General features: G+C 42.9%; 1 protein-coding gene across 1 annotated transcript in view; it reads left to right on the top strand.

Moving 5' to 3' along the window:
- The window catches only part of FBN1 (fibrillin 1), a 183,542-nt gene that overhangs the window by 79,231 nt on the left and 86,249 nt on the right, over nt 1-18,062 (top strand). Inside the window, exons 11-17 of the mRNA XM_087972672.1 lie at nt 1,096-1,248; nt 2,734-2,880; nt 4,461-4,580; nt 5,989-6,114; nt 10,286-10,408; nt 12,071-12,193; nt 17,316-17,468. Coding sequence (XP_087828798.1) covers nt 1,096-1,248; nt 2,734-2,880; nt 4,461-4,580; nt 5,989-6,114; nt 10,286-10,408; nt 12,071-12,193; nt 17,316-17,468 — 945 coding nt within the window. The remainder of the gene's footprint in view (nt 1-1,095; nt 1,249-2,733; nt 2,881-4,460; nt 4,581-5,988; nt 6,115-10,285; nt 10,409-12,070; nt 12,194-17,315; nt 17,469-18,062) is intronic.

The raw sequence follows: 18,062 nt of genomic DNA on the forward strand, positions 1-18,062 counted from the left end.
ATGAGCAGCACTTATGGCGGCTCTCTGGTGAATCAGAAGGCATTAATAAAACGATTCTGATTTAGTCTTAGTTTCTTACAGCGCCAGGCTTCCCCTCTCAGTCAAACTATCAGTCCAAAGGTAAGAAGGCAAGAAATGAGCACATTTCCCCAACTGAGAGACGGTTTGGTCTAGTGGTTGAGGCACCAGGCTAGAAAATGGGAGACTGTGAGTTCTAGTCCTGCTTTAGGCATGAAAGGCAGCTGGGTGACTTTGGGACCAGTCCCTCCCGCTCAGCCCAACCCACCTCACAAAGTTGCTGTTCTGAGGAAAATAGGAGGAGGAAGGAATATTAAGGATGTTTACTGCCTTGACTTATTTATAAAAATAATAAAGTCAGGATAAAAATAAATCTATAAAAAATAGACTCTTTACCGCGTTTCTCATATAATAAGGCCGGGTCTTATTTTATTTTTTTGAGCCCTGAAAAAATGGCTAGGCCGTCTTTTCGGGGGGTGACTTAATTCCACCCCCCTTGCATCTTCGGGCGGGCAGGCGGCGATGGCTTGGATGTTGACCTCGGCGTTGGTGGGGCACTTCGTATCGGGGTCAACGCAGGCAGCACCATATCCGGGTGTGCAACAAAAGTACTTCCTAACGGCAAGCCCCCCCCCCCACCATTCCCCCCCATTTCGCATGTTTTAATATAGGCCTTAATTTGGGGGCAGGGGCTTAATTTCATTTCATGCCTATAAAACATGCTGGGACTTCCTATTGGGGGAGGCCATATTGTTGGAGAAACAGGGTAGCAGCAGAAATATTCAAGCCCATGCAAACATAGAAGATGGTTTTTGCTTAAGAGCATATCAATAACTCAACCGCTGTATTTAATTCTGAGTATTAGTCTCTAACTGGCTCTAACCCAGGGGTGCCCAACCTTGGCAACTTTAAAATCTGTGGATTCCAACTCCCATAATTCCCCAGCTTGGCTGGCTGGGGAATTATGGGAGTTGGAATCCACAGATCTTAAAATTGCCAAGGTTGGGCACCCTTGCTATAAATATAAAAAGCAACGGTCAGTCATTCTTGATTGAATAATTATGTATTTTCTTTCAGATGAGTTCCGTAAATTATGTATATATGGGAGTTTGCCAGCAGGGAGGCCGGACAGGCCCACTTTCCCAAGACCACCCATTGGTTTTCCACCTGACATCTTCCCACCGCCAGTGTTTCCACCAGATGGGGTTCTGCCTTCTCGGAGACCTCCACGTAAGGCTCAATTTAAATACTTCGTTTTCCCCTTTCATCTGGTTTGGGGTTTGTGCTGTTGTTGACGGTAAAATAGGCCCTTGCCAGTTTCTTTGTCATTGGGGACTGTATGTAAAGCAAGCAATGTGCCAACAAAAAATATTGGTAGCTCAGGGTTGAAATGAGGGATCCTTGGTCAGTGGTGGGATTCAATTTTTTTTTTTACTATTGGTTCTGTGGGCGTGGCTTAGTGGGTGTGGTGTGGCTTGGTGGGCGTGGCAGGGGAAGGTTACTGCAAAATCCCCATTCCCTCCCCACCCCACTAACCTGCTTTCCAGCTCCGTTCTCCTGTGCAGGGCAACCAAAGAAGATCCAGCCAATCAGCTGTAGGCATGGCTTGGTGGGTGTGGTGTTCTGTGGGCGTGGCAGGGGAAGGTTACTGCAAAATCCCCATTCCCTCCCCACCCCACTGACCTGCTTTCCAGCTCCGTTCTCCTGTGCAGGGCAACCAAAGAAGATCCAGCCAATCAGCTGTAGGCGTGGCTTGGTGGGTGTGGTGTTCTGTGGGCGTGGCAGGGGAAAGTTACTGCACAATCCCCATTCCTTCCCCACCCCACTGACCTGCTTTCCAGCTCTGTTCTCCTGTGCAGGCAACCAAAGAAGACTCAGCCAATCAGCTGGGACTCGGGAGGCAGAGAATAGGTGGGGTCGGGACCAGTCAGAGGTGCTTTTTGCTGGTTCTCCGAACTACTCAAAATTTCCGGTACCGGTTCTGCAGAACCGATCAAAACTGGCTGAATACCACCTCTGTCCTTGGGGCTCTCTGAGCTTGGTGGTTTTCTTGCAGATGTTTCCTTATCCAACTAGGTAGCCTCATCACAGCACTGATGATGTTACTTAGTTAGGTAATGAAACATCTGTAAGAAAACAGCCAAAGTGAAAGAGAAAACAATGTTTCAGCTTACTCAGATTATTGTATAGACGCTAATCATTTTGTACATTTTGCTTTCTGGTGCAAAGAATAAGGTGTTCCCACTCCCAAACTTTCATTTTTAATTATGTTGGGTAGAACCTGGAGATGTTTCGATACTTTCTTCTCTTCCCTTTCTAGTCTTCTAGCTAGAAGATGATGTTTGTTAAGAAATCAAATGTAATTTGTTGAAAATTGGATTAGGATGAAAGTGTTTCAAAAGATACTGGGTGGATTTGAAAGAGTTTCTTTTTTTTTCCAGACTGCAAATCTAGGTTATTTATCAGCAAATCAGCTTAGGTCCAAAATGGGTAGCTTGGCAAATAAATCCTTCCTCATGAAATGATAGTAAGAACTTGGTTTTAATAGGAAAAAGAAGTAACAGGTAGATTGGGAACTGCTATTTGTAATAACAATATGCTTATCAATGATGGATACAATCTCACTGTAATTGCTCTAATAGATTTTAACAATTTTTTTAAAAATGTATCAAATGCACCCAATATTGAACTTAGATTTTTTTTTTCAAATTTCAGCTGTTGCCTCAGTTAATGTCACTCAAGCCAACTTATGCCAGGTATATCAAAATCTTTGTATTAATGGACGCTGCATCCCAACCCCTGGAAGTTACCGCTGTGAATGCAAGAAAGGGTTTGAATTGGACCTTAGAGGCGAATGCATAGGTACGTCTGTCCATCAGACCTATGATCCCATGTCTTATTCCTTCCTTTCCCTTCTTTCACTTTTCAGCTGCATGCTTCCTTTCTGAAAGGAGCAGAATTTGGAATATGCTTTACTCAGAAGCCTTTGAGACGGCGAATTTGTCAGGAATAGATTCCATTCTGAGTCAAAAGGCAACTGGACGTTGTTTTTTCCTTGAAGGCGTTTCACTTCTCATCCAAGAATCTTCTTCAGCTCTGATTGAATGGTGGGGAATGAAAGGATTTATATTCCTTGCAGTCCTCTGGTCGTTAGCACTCTCTCTGAGAGTCATTGAGGCCACTTGAGGGTTTATCTGAGCCACCTGAATCAGAGTGCAAATGGCTGTGGAACCTTCCTGGAACTGCTGAAAGGACTGGGTTGGAAACAGGAGATAGGTGGTGTCGTATACTTCTCCCTCTTTTGAGTCTTAATATAGATGGCCTCTTTCAGGGGTGGGATTCTACCGGTTCGTACCAGTTCATACGAACCGGATGTTAAAGCAACAGCTGGTTCACCGAGCCAGTATTTCAAACGACCAGCTGGCCCGGTCCCTCCCACCCCTCCCCTCCTCTCCCAGGAGTCTCCATGTGGCCCATTTTCGATGGAGTGCAGGGTCCGCGGGGAGGCTCTGGAAGGGGGAAGAACGTCCTGGAAGTCTGGAAATGGGCCTGTCTCCGGCTTCCGGAGGGCCTCCAGAGGCCGGGGGAGGCTGTTTTCACCCTCCCAGAGGCCCAGGGGAGGCCTCTGGACCCTTGGGAGGTGAAAAACGCCTTTCCTGGAAAAAACCGGAAGTGGCAAAACGGGCCTATTTCCAGCTTCTGGTGGGCCTCCAGAGGCCAGGGGAGGCAGTTTTTGCCCTCCCAGAGGCCCGGAAGAGACAGGAAGTTCCAGTAGGCCCTGCCCACCATGGCCACGCCCACCCAGCAAACCGGGCAGCAAACCAGTTGCTGGCATTTTGAATCCCATCCCTGGCCTCTTTGACCCCTCTTTCAAACCAGCGGTCCACTCTGTCCAGAATGTGGACTTTGTTGCCTTCAAAAGAGTGACCCTTGTCTTTCAAATGCAGATGGACTACTCAATCTTTCCTAAGGGGCTTGTCCTCCTGTGCCATGCCATGCGTTTGTGAAGTGGTTGTTTTGTTTCTCCAATATACATGTCTCCCTGCATTGAACTGCACACACCATCACATCGCTCAGTTTGTGTCTGAGTGTTTTATCCTTGGGGTGAATAAAACACGGCAGAGAAGTTTCTTCCAAGAAGGCTAAAATCTTGCTTTAAAGATTCATTCGGATAAGTCTGCGTTCACCCAAGCAGAGAAAAATGGCTCCATAACATATCATTCCATTCCAATCCAAGAAATGTATATAACTTTCCCACAGTAATGGGGCTTAATATCAAAGTATTGGGGTGATGAAGGATGAATATTCCCTAACCAGAGTAATATATATAAAACGCTATTTGGGTTTTGTAAAAAGCATGCTTTACAGAAGTGAAGCAAGGCAGGAACTTCGGTAGCGCTTGCCAAAGCTTGCCAAATATATATATCTTCTGTCTCTTACAGATGTGGATGAATGTGAAAGGAATCCATGCGTTGGTGGTGACTGTGTGAATACACAGGGTTCCTATATATGCAAGTGTCGTGCTGGATATCAGAGTACCCTGATGAGAACAGAATGCCGAGGTAGAGTAGAGCCCTGTAGAAACACTGAAACTGTCTCACAAATATCTATGTTTGTTGCTATTTCTAAAGTTTTAAACCGTAGCCCATTTCCTCTGAATCTGAACTGCTAGGATCTCATTCTGGCTTCTTGGTTTGCAAGAAAAGTAGATAACATGTGATGAATTATTTTGGACCTCCCAGGATCCTTGTCTCTGAATTAAAAAATGAGATATTGTTCTCCCCCCTCCCCCAACTGTTCAATGTTAGATGGGGAAGGCAAAACTTGGCTTCTGATGTAAGGAAACGAGGCCAACTTTTCTGTAAGAAAAATCAGTTTGCAAAGGGTGATCTTTATGCTCCAAGATATAGTTAGCGGAACTGTGTGTTTAGATTTTTTCTTATTCTACTTTTAATTGTACTAGGAACATGCGGAGGAAGTGCCCAGATCTAAAAAAAAAATATCTCTGCTGGATTAAGGGGAATCTATATGACAAACATAGGGCTAAAAGATAACGCCTAGAGAACAAAAGTTTAAGACCAATGGGCTGTAAAAGAAGAAAAGAGATTCAATGAGTTGTGTCATTTTGCCAAAACATCCTCCCCTCCTATCCCACCCCAGTCCTGGAAGTCAAATTGCTAGCAGTATGAAAAGAGAGAGACTTTAATGAAATGACTTTATAGTACAAAGTGTATGGAAAGATAGACCGAGATATACAAATATCCATTCAACAGGGATGAGGAGAATGTACTGTAAGTAGCTCTGGGGAGGTCCACCATAACTTCAAATAGCCACTAAGTTGTAAGTTGAGGATTACTTGTTTTTGAAAGAATTCTGATGTAAGTCCTGCAGAGTGACATCATTCCTGAAACTCGGTTTCTATCAAGATGCAGCCAAAGTTAAGCACAGTAATGCACTAGATTCCGGTGGCAGGAAAAAAGACACATGTTTACATCCCTTCTATGTAAGTCAGGGGTCTCCAAACTTGGCAACTTTAAGATTTGTGGACTTGAACTCCCAGAATTCCTCAGCTAGTTATGCTGGCTGGGCAATTCTGGGAGTTGAAGTCCACAAGTCTTAAAGTTGTCAGGTTTGGAGACTCCGGATGTAGGTCAACACAACTGAAGTGTTCAGCTTGGTCCGTTTGGTGTTTTGTGATTTCAAAGGAGTGGAGTCCTCCGTAGCAGATCAAGTTGCTTCTTTTGTTATGACTCACTGTGAAGCGAGTCCTCGATTTACAACAGTTCATTGAGTCTGTTTGAAGTTACAGTCGGACTGAAAAAAAGGGACTTATGGCCATTTTTCACATTGATGACCATTTCACTTAACAAATGTTTCACTTAACAACAGAAAAGTTGGGCTCAATTACATGTCATAAGTTGAGGACTGTCACTACTCATATTTATGTCTCTGTTGGCTTTTTTTTTAAAGATATCGACGAATGTTTGCAGAACGGCCGGATATGTAACAACGGACGATGCATTAACACTGATGGCAGCTTCCACTGTGTTTGCAATGCTGGCTTTCACGTGTCAGCTGATGGAAGGAACTGTGAAGGTGAGGACTGCCAAATCCATCCTGAATCCCTTCTCCTTCACCTCTTGTAACTGCCTGCCTTGGAAGGTTTCTCTTGGCTTGTCCTCTGCTTGGGTGTTGACTAGGAAAATCCCCCATGGCTTTCAGTTAGAGCAGCCTGTAGGCATCGAAGTTCAATTTGCCAACTCAGCAGCTGAGATCCACATGGCCTTTAAACGTAATCACAATCAGAATAGAGCTGGGAGGGACCTTGGAGGTCTTCTAGCCCAACCCCTGCTCAAGCAGGAGGCCTTATACCATTTCAGACAAGTGGCTGTCCAGTGTTTTCTTAAAAACCTCCAGTGATGAAGCACCCACAGCTTCTGGAGACAAGACGGTTAATAATTCTCCCATAATTCTCATAATCGTAATTTGCCTAATTCTCCCTAGAATGCCAAATAAATAATTTTGTGTGGTGTGATGGAAACTAATCAAGGAGAGAGCCAACTTAGAACTAAGGAGAAAATTTCCTGACAGTTAGAACAATTAATCAGTGGAAGGATTTGCCTTCAGAAGTTGTGAATGCTCCATCAATGGAAGTTTTTAAGAAGAGGTTGGATAACCAGTTGTCTGCAATGGTGTAGGGTTTCCTGCCTAGGCAGAGGGTTGGACTAGAAGATCTTCATGCTCCCTTCTGACTCTGTTATTCCGTGTGGTTGGATCTGGGGATCCATGAATAATAAACTACATGAGATCTGCAAGAGAAACAGCACATCTCATAAACAGCTTTTATGATGGAAATAGATACTCCTGGGAATGCTCTTTAGATCGTAGGAAGCATCCTGAACTCATTAGCAAGGGACTCTTGCAACATATCCTGGTCCTTCTAAGAAATGTAAACACAGTTTTGGTGTGTGAACAATCTGTTCGCCAAAATCTCACAAGTTCACCAAAACTTAGCATGAATTTGGACAGGAAGGTTGAAATCTCGTGAGATTTGCTACTTCTGTGAGATTTTGGCTGCTAAAAAAAAAAGATATATTGATTTTTCTCTCACTATGACCCAAAATTGCATCACAGGGCCTGAGAAACCCTTGCAAACTCCCTCTTTAAAAGAAAAAAAAAGTTGGTTTATTACATTCTCCCAGTCCTTGGGAAGAGGGTCCACCATCTGCACACATTTAACAAACATTCAAGCGCTGGTCACAAGCCGCATTTTTTGGCAGAATATTATCTCAGTGATTCAGCTCGGAGGTTGCGGGCCAACATTCTTGTTTGGGATAGAGACACATTTTTAAAAACCATAAATTACTTTTGCCTGATTTAGAATGTCAGAAAAAAAGGTAAACATGCCATATATAGAGGAGTCATTTCAATATTAAGGGGAATTTCTTGATTTTTTAATATTGTTTTAAGGTCACTGTCCTCCAGTGATAAATGTGATCTTTAATCTGGCAGCAGCCAAAAAAGCTAATGCAATCCTAAATTGCATTAACAGAGGGATTCAATCAATATCAAGTGAGGTACTAATACCACTCTATAAAGCCTTAGTAAGACCACACCTAGAATAGTGCATCCAGTTTTGGTCACAATACTATACAAAAAGATGTTGAGACTCTAGAAAGAATGCAGAGAAGAGCAACCAGGATGATTAGGGGACCGGAGGCTAAAACATATGATGAACTGGGAACTAGCCAGGAACTGGGCCTGGCTAGTCTAGTGAAGAGAAGGACCAGGGGAGACATGATAGCAGTCTTCCAATATTTGAGGGGCTGCCCCAGAGAGAAAGGGGTCAAGCTATTTTCCAAGGCACCTGAAGGCCAGACAAGGAATAATGGATGGAAACTGATCAAAGAGAGATTTAACCTGGAAATAAGGAGAAACTTTCTGACAGTAAGAACAATCAACCAATGGAACTGAAGCTGCCTTTGGAAGTTGTGGGAGCTTCATCACTGGAGGCTTTCAAGAAGAGACTGGACTGCCATCTGTCAGAAATGATGTAGGGTCTCCTGCTTGGACAGGGGGTTAGACTAGATGACCTTCAAGATCCCTTCCAACTCTGTTAATCTGTTAACAGGGGCAAACCCTTCAGGTATCTATTCTTCATCCTAGTTTGGAGGAAACAGCTAAAGGTTTGAGCTGCTTTTAGGTATTGGCCTAAATATCTTTATCTGGAAATCTGTCAAATTATTTCATTCAAATATCTCCCTCTCATCACCTCCCTAAATCCCATATCTTAACAGCAATAAAACCAGTGTGGTACAAAGCGTGGTCTGAGAGAACATTTTTTTATGCCATTTTCCCCCCCAATGCTGCCAAAAAGTCTCTGGCCCGTCTGAATTGCATCAGCTTCTGAACTAAATTGTCTCTATTTGGCTATAATGCCCCCGTCTACAACCTCCAATTCAGAACTTTGTCTGAATTTGGAAAACCGGTGTGTTATTAAACTCATGGACAAGCCGTTATGTGCAGGACTGAAGATGTGACCGCTATCTGCTTCCCTGTGAGATTTCTGTAACAAATAAGGAGAATATTTATAGCTCGGGATTGAACTGTGGGGGTCCTTGAATTTATCTGAGCTTGGTGGTTTTCTTACAGATGTTTTGTTACTCAAACTAGGTAACATCATCAGTGCTAGTAAGGAGTGGAGTTTGCTCTCGATTTATATTCTAGACCAGGGGTCCCCAACCACCGGGCCGCGGACCGGTACCGGTCCGTGGAACATTTCCTACCGGGCCGCCGGTTTGCTGGGTGCCGCCATCTTGTTTGACGAGAAAGTGCTTCCGGGTGAGCTTTTCCGGTTGGAAAGCGGCGTTTGGGTCCTGAAGGAATCCTCGCGCCTTAGTTTCATCGAAGGGGGGCTTCGAACGAAACTAAGGCAAGGATTCTTTCAGCACCCAAGGCAAGGCGAGCCGAGCGACCGTCTCGAAGCAAAGCCCATCGACAAAGGTACAAAGGAGGAGTTGAAGGTGGCGGAGAGAAGCGGGGGACGGCTGGCTGGACGGTCGCTCGGCTCGCCTTGCCTTGTCATGCGTGCTGATGCCGGTACCGGGCCGCGGATCATTTTGTGATGCCGGTACCAGGCTGCGGCACAAAAAAGGTTGGGGGCCACTGTTCTAGACTATCAGTATTGGCAGACCAACCCTTGAATATTGGGGTCCTTGATATTCTCTGAGCTTGGTAGTTTCCTTGCAGATGTTTCCTTACCCAACCTGGTACCATAGCATTATCACAGCACTGATGATGTTGCCTAGTTGGGTAATGAAACATCTTCAAGAATACCACCAAGTCAGAGAGCACCAAGACCCCTCTGTATCTTCTCCAATGTTCTCCTGCGATGGTTAGTTTATAATTGTCCTAAAGGACCTCCAATATCAAAGGCCATCTGCTAATGCCATTTGTTTAGGACCACGAGTGAGATGCCCTGTTGCGTTTGTGTCCTGCTTGTTTGGGCATCTGGTTGGTCACAGCTGAAACAAAACACCAGCCTTTGTTTTAGTTTACCAGATTTATTATTTTTACATTCCCATGGTTTTTTTTTTTAAAAAAAACAACTCCAGGGAAGGAACATGTGTTCCTCCAGATCTTGCTGTGGTATAATTTCTAGTAGCTTCAGACAAAATGATGTGTGGTTCACAATGCTGGGAGGCTTACTTTAGCAACATAAGAAAGGATTTGGATCTGCCTTCTGTCTTCAGTGCTGGGTTTAACAACAGAAAAGTGTTAAGCGATCCCTCTCACCGTAAGATAACTGTCAGCCTTTAAAGTATCAGTGTTAATCTGAAAAAGACCTGATCTGGAAGGGGTTTATCCTTGGAAAGCAGAAGCGTGATTGGTCTGGTCTGATGAAAGTCACAATTCAACTACGCAGTTACTCAGACCTCATATACATCCTTGAAATCCAAGCGTAAAGAGATTTACCTGTAGAAAATGACATTTGTCGCTCAGGGTTGAAATTTGGATTCGGTGCTCTCTGAGAATGTTGGTTTCCTTGCAGACGTTTCATCACCCAGCTAGGTAGCATTCGTCACAGCACTGGTGATGTTACCTCGTTGGGTCATGAAAGGTCTGCAAGAAAATCGCCAAACTCAGAGAGTATCAAGGAGCCCATAAAATGGAGTATGTTTGGCCCAGTATCATATAGTTCATTGGGATGATGTTATGTTCTTTCACGATGATGAAGTTTGGTTTGACTGTGCATTCATTTTTTTAGATATGGATGAATGCAGCATACGAAACATGTGTCTGAATGGGATGTGCATCAATGAAGATGGAAGTTTTAAGTGTATTTGCAAGCCTGGTTTCCAGTTAGCAGCAGATGGACGTTACTGCAGAGGTAAGGGCCTTCTTTGTCTCTTATTGCAAAGAGGTAGAAAGTTAACCTCTTGCCTAAGCAAGTTTAACAGTTTGTTCGCCTTTTTGGCTTGAACAGGAGATTAGAAGCTAATGCGTCAAAGATATTAGCAATTAGCTTTGAACGAGCAAGACTGTCTTGTGTGCCAAACAACACAAGCTAAATGAAACACAGAGGTGTTTTGCTCTCCATTTGCCCTTTTAAGGTTGGGGGGGCAAAAGAAAGAAAAGGCCACACATGCCAAGTGTTGTGTATACTGAAGGGAGGTGTTAGGTTAGGATATGATTATATTGTTAAAGGTTACGCATCTACCCACATGGTATTTTTAAAACATTTCTCTTCATTCTCAGTGGAAAGAGAGAGAGAGGGAGAATTGCAAGAAGAGGGAAGGGGGGAAATGCACAACCACATATCAGGAAAAGAAAGGCATTTATTTCCTGCTGGGCAGGAGTGTGTGAGAGTGCACGTTTGTGTCAAAGCAAACAACGAACAAATTCAGTAACACAATTGTGATCAATTCTGTAGTATGTGCAGAGCCTGGAAAAATGGAAGACCAGGAAGGATGGTGGTAATTTATGGGAGAGCAAAAATAAATTCATGCATGCAGAGACACAGACACACGGACACAGAATGAGAGATGGGGGGGAGGGAGGAGAGGCGGGGGAGAAAGAGAGGAGAGTGGGGGAGAGAGAGAGAAGAGAAAAAGAGGAGAGTGTGGGAGATAGAGAGGAGAGGAAGGGAGAGAGAGAGAGAGAGAGAGAGAGAGAGAGAGGTCATTGGAAGATAAATAATACATTGACCTTGCAATAAAAGAGAATATATGTAGTTCAGGGTAAATTGTGGAATCTTTGGTGCTCTCTGAGTTTGATTGATTGCTTGGAGATGTTTCATTACCCAACTAGGAAACATCATCAGTGCAATTGAGTGTGTGGGGGGGGTTGTTCCCTGTCTGTGTACAATAGCTTGCCCAGACGATATTGGTGGGGGTGTGGTTTTCCCCTTGGTAGTTCCTTGAACTTGGTACATTTTTCCTTGCTAGCTACGGGTAATTTCAACACTACTGTAATCAAGGAACTGCCAAGGAGAAAGACATTCATGTATTTACTTGCAGGACTTATATGCCTCTCCAACCAAAATGGACTGAGTGGCTTTCAGACCGTGTTTCCATAAATAAAGTTAAAAGTGCAAAGCCTAAAGCATAAATAACAACACGTACAACATGCAGTGCCAGAGAAAGAACAGGTCATTCATTAATCTCCATGTTACAGGAGGGAGTAGCTCATACATAACATTCTCACCTCAAGGTTGAAGCTCTCCTGAATAAGCCAAGTTTTGTGGCCTTCTGAAACCCAACTGCTGTGATGGCCATCCAGACCTCAAAGAAAATGCTACAAGGAGTTGAAAAATCCCTCTTCCAGAGCCCCTTTCTGGATCTGATCTATGGATCTTCTCGATCTATGAGATCTTACCAGATAGAGTCAGTTGGGAGAAGATGGTGCTGAAGATATTCACCCAACAGCTCATAAGCTATTTATTTGGGTACACCACGAGTAAGCTCCATGGAACTGTTGCATCTCATCCCAAGTAATAACCTCAACTTTAATCTTCAATAAAATGGTCTTTTCCTCCCCTTCTTTTTGACAGATATTGATGAATGTGAGACACCAGGAATATGCATGAACGGACGCTGTGTCAACACCGACGGTTCTTTCAAATGCGAATGCTTCCCTGGTCTCGCAGTTGGGCTGGATGGACGTGTGTGTGTCGGTAAGTTGTCGCGGCTGACAGTTACGGTTCAGGGGCTTCACTCTAGAGAAAAGCTCTAGAACCGTATTTCCAAATCTGGCGCCTTACAAATGTGTTGGGATTTTGAGGGATTGCAGAATTCTCAGTCAAGGTGGATTAGTAATTCTGAATGTTGATGTTTCATCATGTCTAAAAGGCAGCAGCCTATGGAAGGATACACTGGAAAGTTGCCTGGGTTTTGCTGGCAGAGGGCTGCAGGAGGCCATCATGGCTGAAAATGGACTCTCAATGAGTGACGTTGAGCTGGCCACGCCCTCTGGCCATGCCCGCCCAGATGTAAAACACAACCCTGGTGCGGCCCTCAATGAAATTGAGTTTGACACCCTTGATTTAGAGAAACAACAAAGTTCAGGGCACACCTGAACTTTAATAATTTCTGTCAGGGTTCCGGCAATTGCCCTAATTAAATCATGAGCCTTGAGCCAAGCTTCAAAAGAATCCAAAAAATGTATGCACTAACCCATATGAAGCTAATTCTGACACACATAGTTTACTATCACCTATGACCCTGTTTCCCTCCACCCCCTGGGTGTGTCATAAATCAGATTTTCCAATGAAGCATGTTCACGGGCTGTTAATCTATTCATTTCTGCACATTCAAATATTTTTTCAATTATTTTCCCTCTATCAATATCTATCACTTTTCCAATTTTGAGCAAACACAATTCTACCTGCTGTTAATATGTGTAGATTATAGTAAAGAAAAAACATACTTAATTTGACAGTTGTATTTGTGGCTCACTCTCAGCCTCGTATGTTAAAAAACATGGACATTTTGGCCTTTCTGAGTGAAACCATTGAAGAATTGATGTCCTGCCTGAAAAACGTCCAACTTTGTTTTTTAAAAAAACACGTGTTTATCCCCAATGTTCCTGAGTATAGAGTGCCAATCCATTTATAGGGCTGATGAATCCCATTCACTGTGCAATTGATGTGTCTTTATTACAAATTTCCTCCTTCAACCTCATTTTGAAAAGGGCTTGGAAGGAAAGGAAACAATGATCAATTAGTAGGAATTTAGCAATTAAAATATTCTCTCTGGCTCTTCCTAATTTGGTGACATGCAGGAATGCCATTGCTGTTTTCAACAAGGAAAAAATCTATGAAAATATATTAAAAATTTAAGAGCATGGAAGAAACCATTAATAAAAATATTCTGATAAGCCCCAACCCCGTACAGATTGTGCTGACCAGTGGTTTAGCTTCTTGCAGCTGTGATTCAGATCTCAAACACGCAGAAAGGCAACACACAATATTACTGCGGGAGCCAGAATGATTCGAATCTGCCTTAAAATGGAGTCACTTATTCAATTATTATGTCCATTCCAAGAGTTATCTATGAACTAGGAATTCGTTCCAAATTCCTGCTTTTAAAATAAACGCAAGATGGCATGCCTGACCTAAGTTCTGGTACACGGAGTGACTTTCCATCAAATTAACATACCTTAGCAAATGGCAACCTGATTAACTCTCTTTTGTATATTTAGCCTTTGACAGGTTGGCAAAATAACGAAGTAGAATTGTTTTAGCAAGTAGAGTGCGAATGGGTTCAAGGAAGTTATAACTCCAGTCAGGTTGAAATATTTCTAGAAGAGATAAACAGCTTCTGATAGTTTTTCACGATTTCTGTAGCTGGAAAATCCAAAGTTAGTTACCGTTAGTATTCCCCAGTTTGGGTTAATCCTATTGGAGACATCAATGACCTATGGCAAGGGTCTTCAAACTTGGCATGTTTAGGACTTGCGGACTTCAATTCTCAGAATTCCTGAGCTAACATGCCTGGAGGAGGAATTCTGGGAGTTGAAGTCCACAAGTTGTCAAGCTGTCAAGTTTGAAGATCCCTGACCTATGGTCTGTCCTCAAACCTCAGACTGTCTACTGTTGACCTCACCCCATTCCTAAAAGGTCTGTAAGGGGGCGTGGATAAGTGCACCAACGTGCCTACCATCCCTGTCTTAATGTTCCCTTTTATTCGTATCTATTTCATGTATTAATAATTATGTTTATATTTATATCTGTTGTCTAATACATGTTTGACAAAATAAAAATAAATAAAAAATAAAATATGGAGAAAAATAAAATAAAAATATCACTGACTTGGCAGAAATGGATAGGGAATGGAGTAGCTAAATGTAAAAGAAGAAGGCATTAGTAAACCATGGAAAGAGATTAATCCTTTGGGTTAGGAGCCTTAGATGAAAAAAAAATCCCTGGAATCTGGTGACTTGGATGGCTAAAATTTGGTGATGGTTTTTAGGCCTTCCTCAAGAAAACTATGTTTCGATTGTCAGTGTATGACTTGACATTTTTTGACATTACAAACATTTGTCATGCCCTTGTTAGAGTTGGACTCTGAGGGAGAGGAGGAACAGCCGACGGAGTGGAGGTGTGGCTCTGGGGGTTGTGGAGGAGGCTGGGGAAGGCAGAGGCTGGCTGGGCACTCAAAGAAAGACCCAGGCCCTTCATCCTAGGACATGCAGGGAGGAATGGAGAAGGGAGCAACATGGCTTACGAGAGCGGAAGTAGCCATGATCCCCCTCATTGGTTGCAGCTGGGGAGTATAGTATATAAGAGAGACGATTAAAGCACAGCGTTGCCAGAAGCAAAGCGTGTTTTATTTTGGGCTGAAGTTATCTTGGTTGACATCCTTCCAACAGACTGTCCCTTGTTATCTCCTTGAAGTTGGTAATTACTTATCCTGGTCCGTTGTGGAATTTCCTTCATTGTAGTTTGTTTGGTTCTTTATTTCACCTTTATCTGCTCATTAAGTTTGGACCGTATTGCTTTCTTTTGAAGACTATTTTTGAATATGTTTTAACTGAGAATTATTGAACAGTGCGACCAAGTTGGAAGCATTACATTTATTTACATTTTGGATTTTGTTACATTTGTTTACACTCCGGGTCATCACAACAGTCTTCAACCTACCACCACATGGAGCCCGAAATATATGTTGCTAAGCGAGACAAATCTTAAGCAAGTTCTGCCCCATTTTACGACCTTTCTGGACACAGTTGTTAAGTGAATCCCTTCAAGTTGTTAAGTTAGGAACACGGTTGCTAAGTGAATCTGACTTTCTTTGTCAGACGGTCATAAAATGGGATCGTGTGACCTTGGGTCATAAGTATGAACCAGCTGCCAAACATCTGAATTTTGATCACAGGATCACGGGGTTGAGCACTACAAAAGGTTGTAAGTGTGAAAAATGGTCATAAGTCACTTTTTTTCCAAGTGCCGTTGTAACTTTGAGCAGTCACTAGGTGAACCATTGTAAGTTGAGGACTAGCTGTATTTAAAGATTTCCTTGACTTGAGCTCAGCATCATGTGATTGCATCTGCATACAGGCAATCCTCAAGTAACAACCATTGGTTAAAAGTTACAAATACACTGATGATTTATGATTTATGTCCTGTTTTCACACTTAACACCAGTATATCCCCATGGTGACATCATCAAAATTCAGGCACTTGGCAACTGGCATGTACTTATGTCTGTTGCACTGTCCTGGGTCACGTGCTCACCATTTGTAACCTTTCCAGCTGGCTCCCAATGGGCAAAGTCAATGGGGTGAAAGCCAGATTCGCTTAACGACTGTGTGACCCACTTAACAACTGCAGCGAAAAAAAATGGTCGTGAAATGGAACAAAATTCTCTTAACGACAGCCTTACTTAGCAACAGACATTTTGGACTTGTGATTGTGGTTCTAAGTTGAGGGCAATCTATTAGTTCTCTTGGCAGAAGGAAGATCTTCTCTGAAGGTGACTTCCTCGTCTAGACCGCAGTCTGGAAGTTTCATGGAGGTCCTCCATCCAGCAGTTTCCAGAACTAGCCTTGTTTATTTAGATTCTTGAATTAGTCTTGGTTAGTTAAATGCTGCCACCTGCTGCAGCTTCTTTGCACACAGATTTACCAGCATCAATTCTGTTGAGTTTCATGAGAAAACACAGCTAGATTTGGGCTGAAACAACGAATGGCGTTCGATGTGCTAGACACAAGATGAATCTGATGGGAAATTAACCTTCAGCCATTAGTTTTGGGTTCTGCAGAATTGCTGAACTACAATTTACCCCCAAAGTGCTTCCCCCCCCCCCCAAAAAAAGGCAGCTTGAATTTTTTTTTCTCAGTTGCCTTTTGAAAAAAGCACTTTGGGGACAACAACGACCTGGATGACTGAGAATTTCTGTAGACAGCTACAATTTACACGCAACTGTAGTGGAGAGGGATGGTGAAAGTAGGGCTTTGATGAGGATGTGAGGACATTGAGTCATGGTGGTGCAGTGGTTAGAGTGCAGTACTGCAGGCTACTTCTGCTGACTGCCGGCTGCCTGCAATTTGGCAATTCGAATCTCACCAGGCTCAAGGTTGACTCAGCCTTCCGTCCTTCCGAGGTCGGTCAAATGAGGATCCAGATTGTTGGGGGCAACAGGCCGACTCTGTAAACCACTTAAAGAGGGCTGTAAAAGCACTGTGAAGTGGTATATAAGTCTAAGGGCTATTGCTATCCCGTTGATCGCCAGGGTTGATTTGACAATGTCTGAAACATCACAATTTCTCCATTCCTGATTTAGCAGATACTAAGAGTTTATTGAATCAGAGAAAGATGGTTGTTCAAAGTGAATGGCTGAAGATTATTATTTTTTAAAATTAAAAACATTTTCAGAAAAGAAAAAACTATTTGTCTCTTGAACCCTTCCTGAATCAATGGGAGAAAATGCTGTGGAGATGGTTGAAAGTTTGAATCCACGTCATAAGCAGCCACCAAATATGTTTACAGTAACTTCAGCTGTGGTGGTAAGACCATGTAGCTACTACAGTCGAGACCAACAACGTGGTTGTTAATGGAAGAGGTTGCTGAGTGGAACCACAACTCTGCTCATGATCTTACTTCAGCTTTCCTTTGCTCTGTGCACCTGCGAAGGTTGCAAATGTGAGGATTGGTTGCAAAGTTACTTTGTCATCACGGTTGTAACCTCAAAACAGTCACTAAACATGGCAATGACGAAACCAGAAGTATTTGTACAGCTTTCCTATTGAATATATTTGACAGCTTTTTGTGTGTGTTTGTAATCTCTCTCCTTCAGATACGCACATGCGAAGCACATGCTATGGGGAATACAGAAGGGGCCAGTGCGTTAAACCCTTATTTGGTGCAGTCACAAAGTCCGAATGCTGCTGTGCGAGCACAGATTTTGCCTTTGGAGAGCCTTGCCAACCGTGTCCTGCGCAAAACTCAGGTACAGTGTGTTTCACCCACCCTGAGATTTACATCCCTTCTTTGTCATTTGTAAAGATGTTCAGAACGCCAGAATAGAATGTTTGGTTAGCTCCAGACAGAGGTGCTAACAAGGATTTGATTCAATCTTTTCAGGCCACAGAGTTGTCAAAATATCTATCAAATGCTACTCTGGTTGTTTTTTTTAAATTTTTTTTATTTTGTTCGGTGGCAGACAAGTTTCGTTATTTTTTGTGCATGTTATCAGGTTCATCCTGAATTTTGTCTACTTTTTAAAACCTACTTACAATTTTGGCATTTCTTTAAGTAGCCCTTTCTAAAATGGTTCATCCATCCATCATCTGTCTGTCTGTCTGTCTGTCTATCATCTATCTATCATCTGTCTCTCTCTCTCCCCCTCTCTCACACACATCTGTCTGTCTGTCTATCTATCTATCTATCTATCTATCTATCTATCTATCTATCTATCTATCTATCTATCTATCATCTGTCTGTCTATTATCTCTCTCTCTCTATCTATCTATCTATCTATCTATCTATCTATCTATCTATCTATCTATCTATCTATCATCTGTCTATTATCTCTCTCTCATCT

Source organism: Notechis scutatus, chromosome 11, assembly GCF_049901735.1.
Source record: "Notechis scutatus isolate UNSWTSFEM ecotype Mainland chromosome 11, rNotScu1.2, whole genome shotgun sequence".
Lineage (NCBI taxonomy): Eukaryota > Metazoa > Chordata > Lepidosauria > Squamata > Elapidae > Notechis > Notechis scutatus.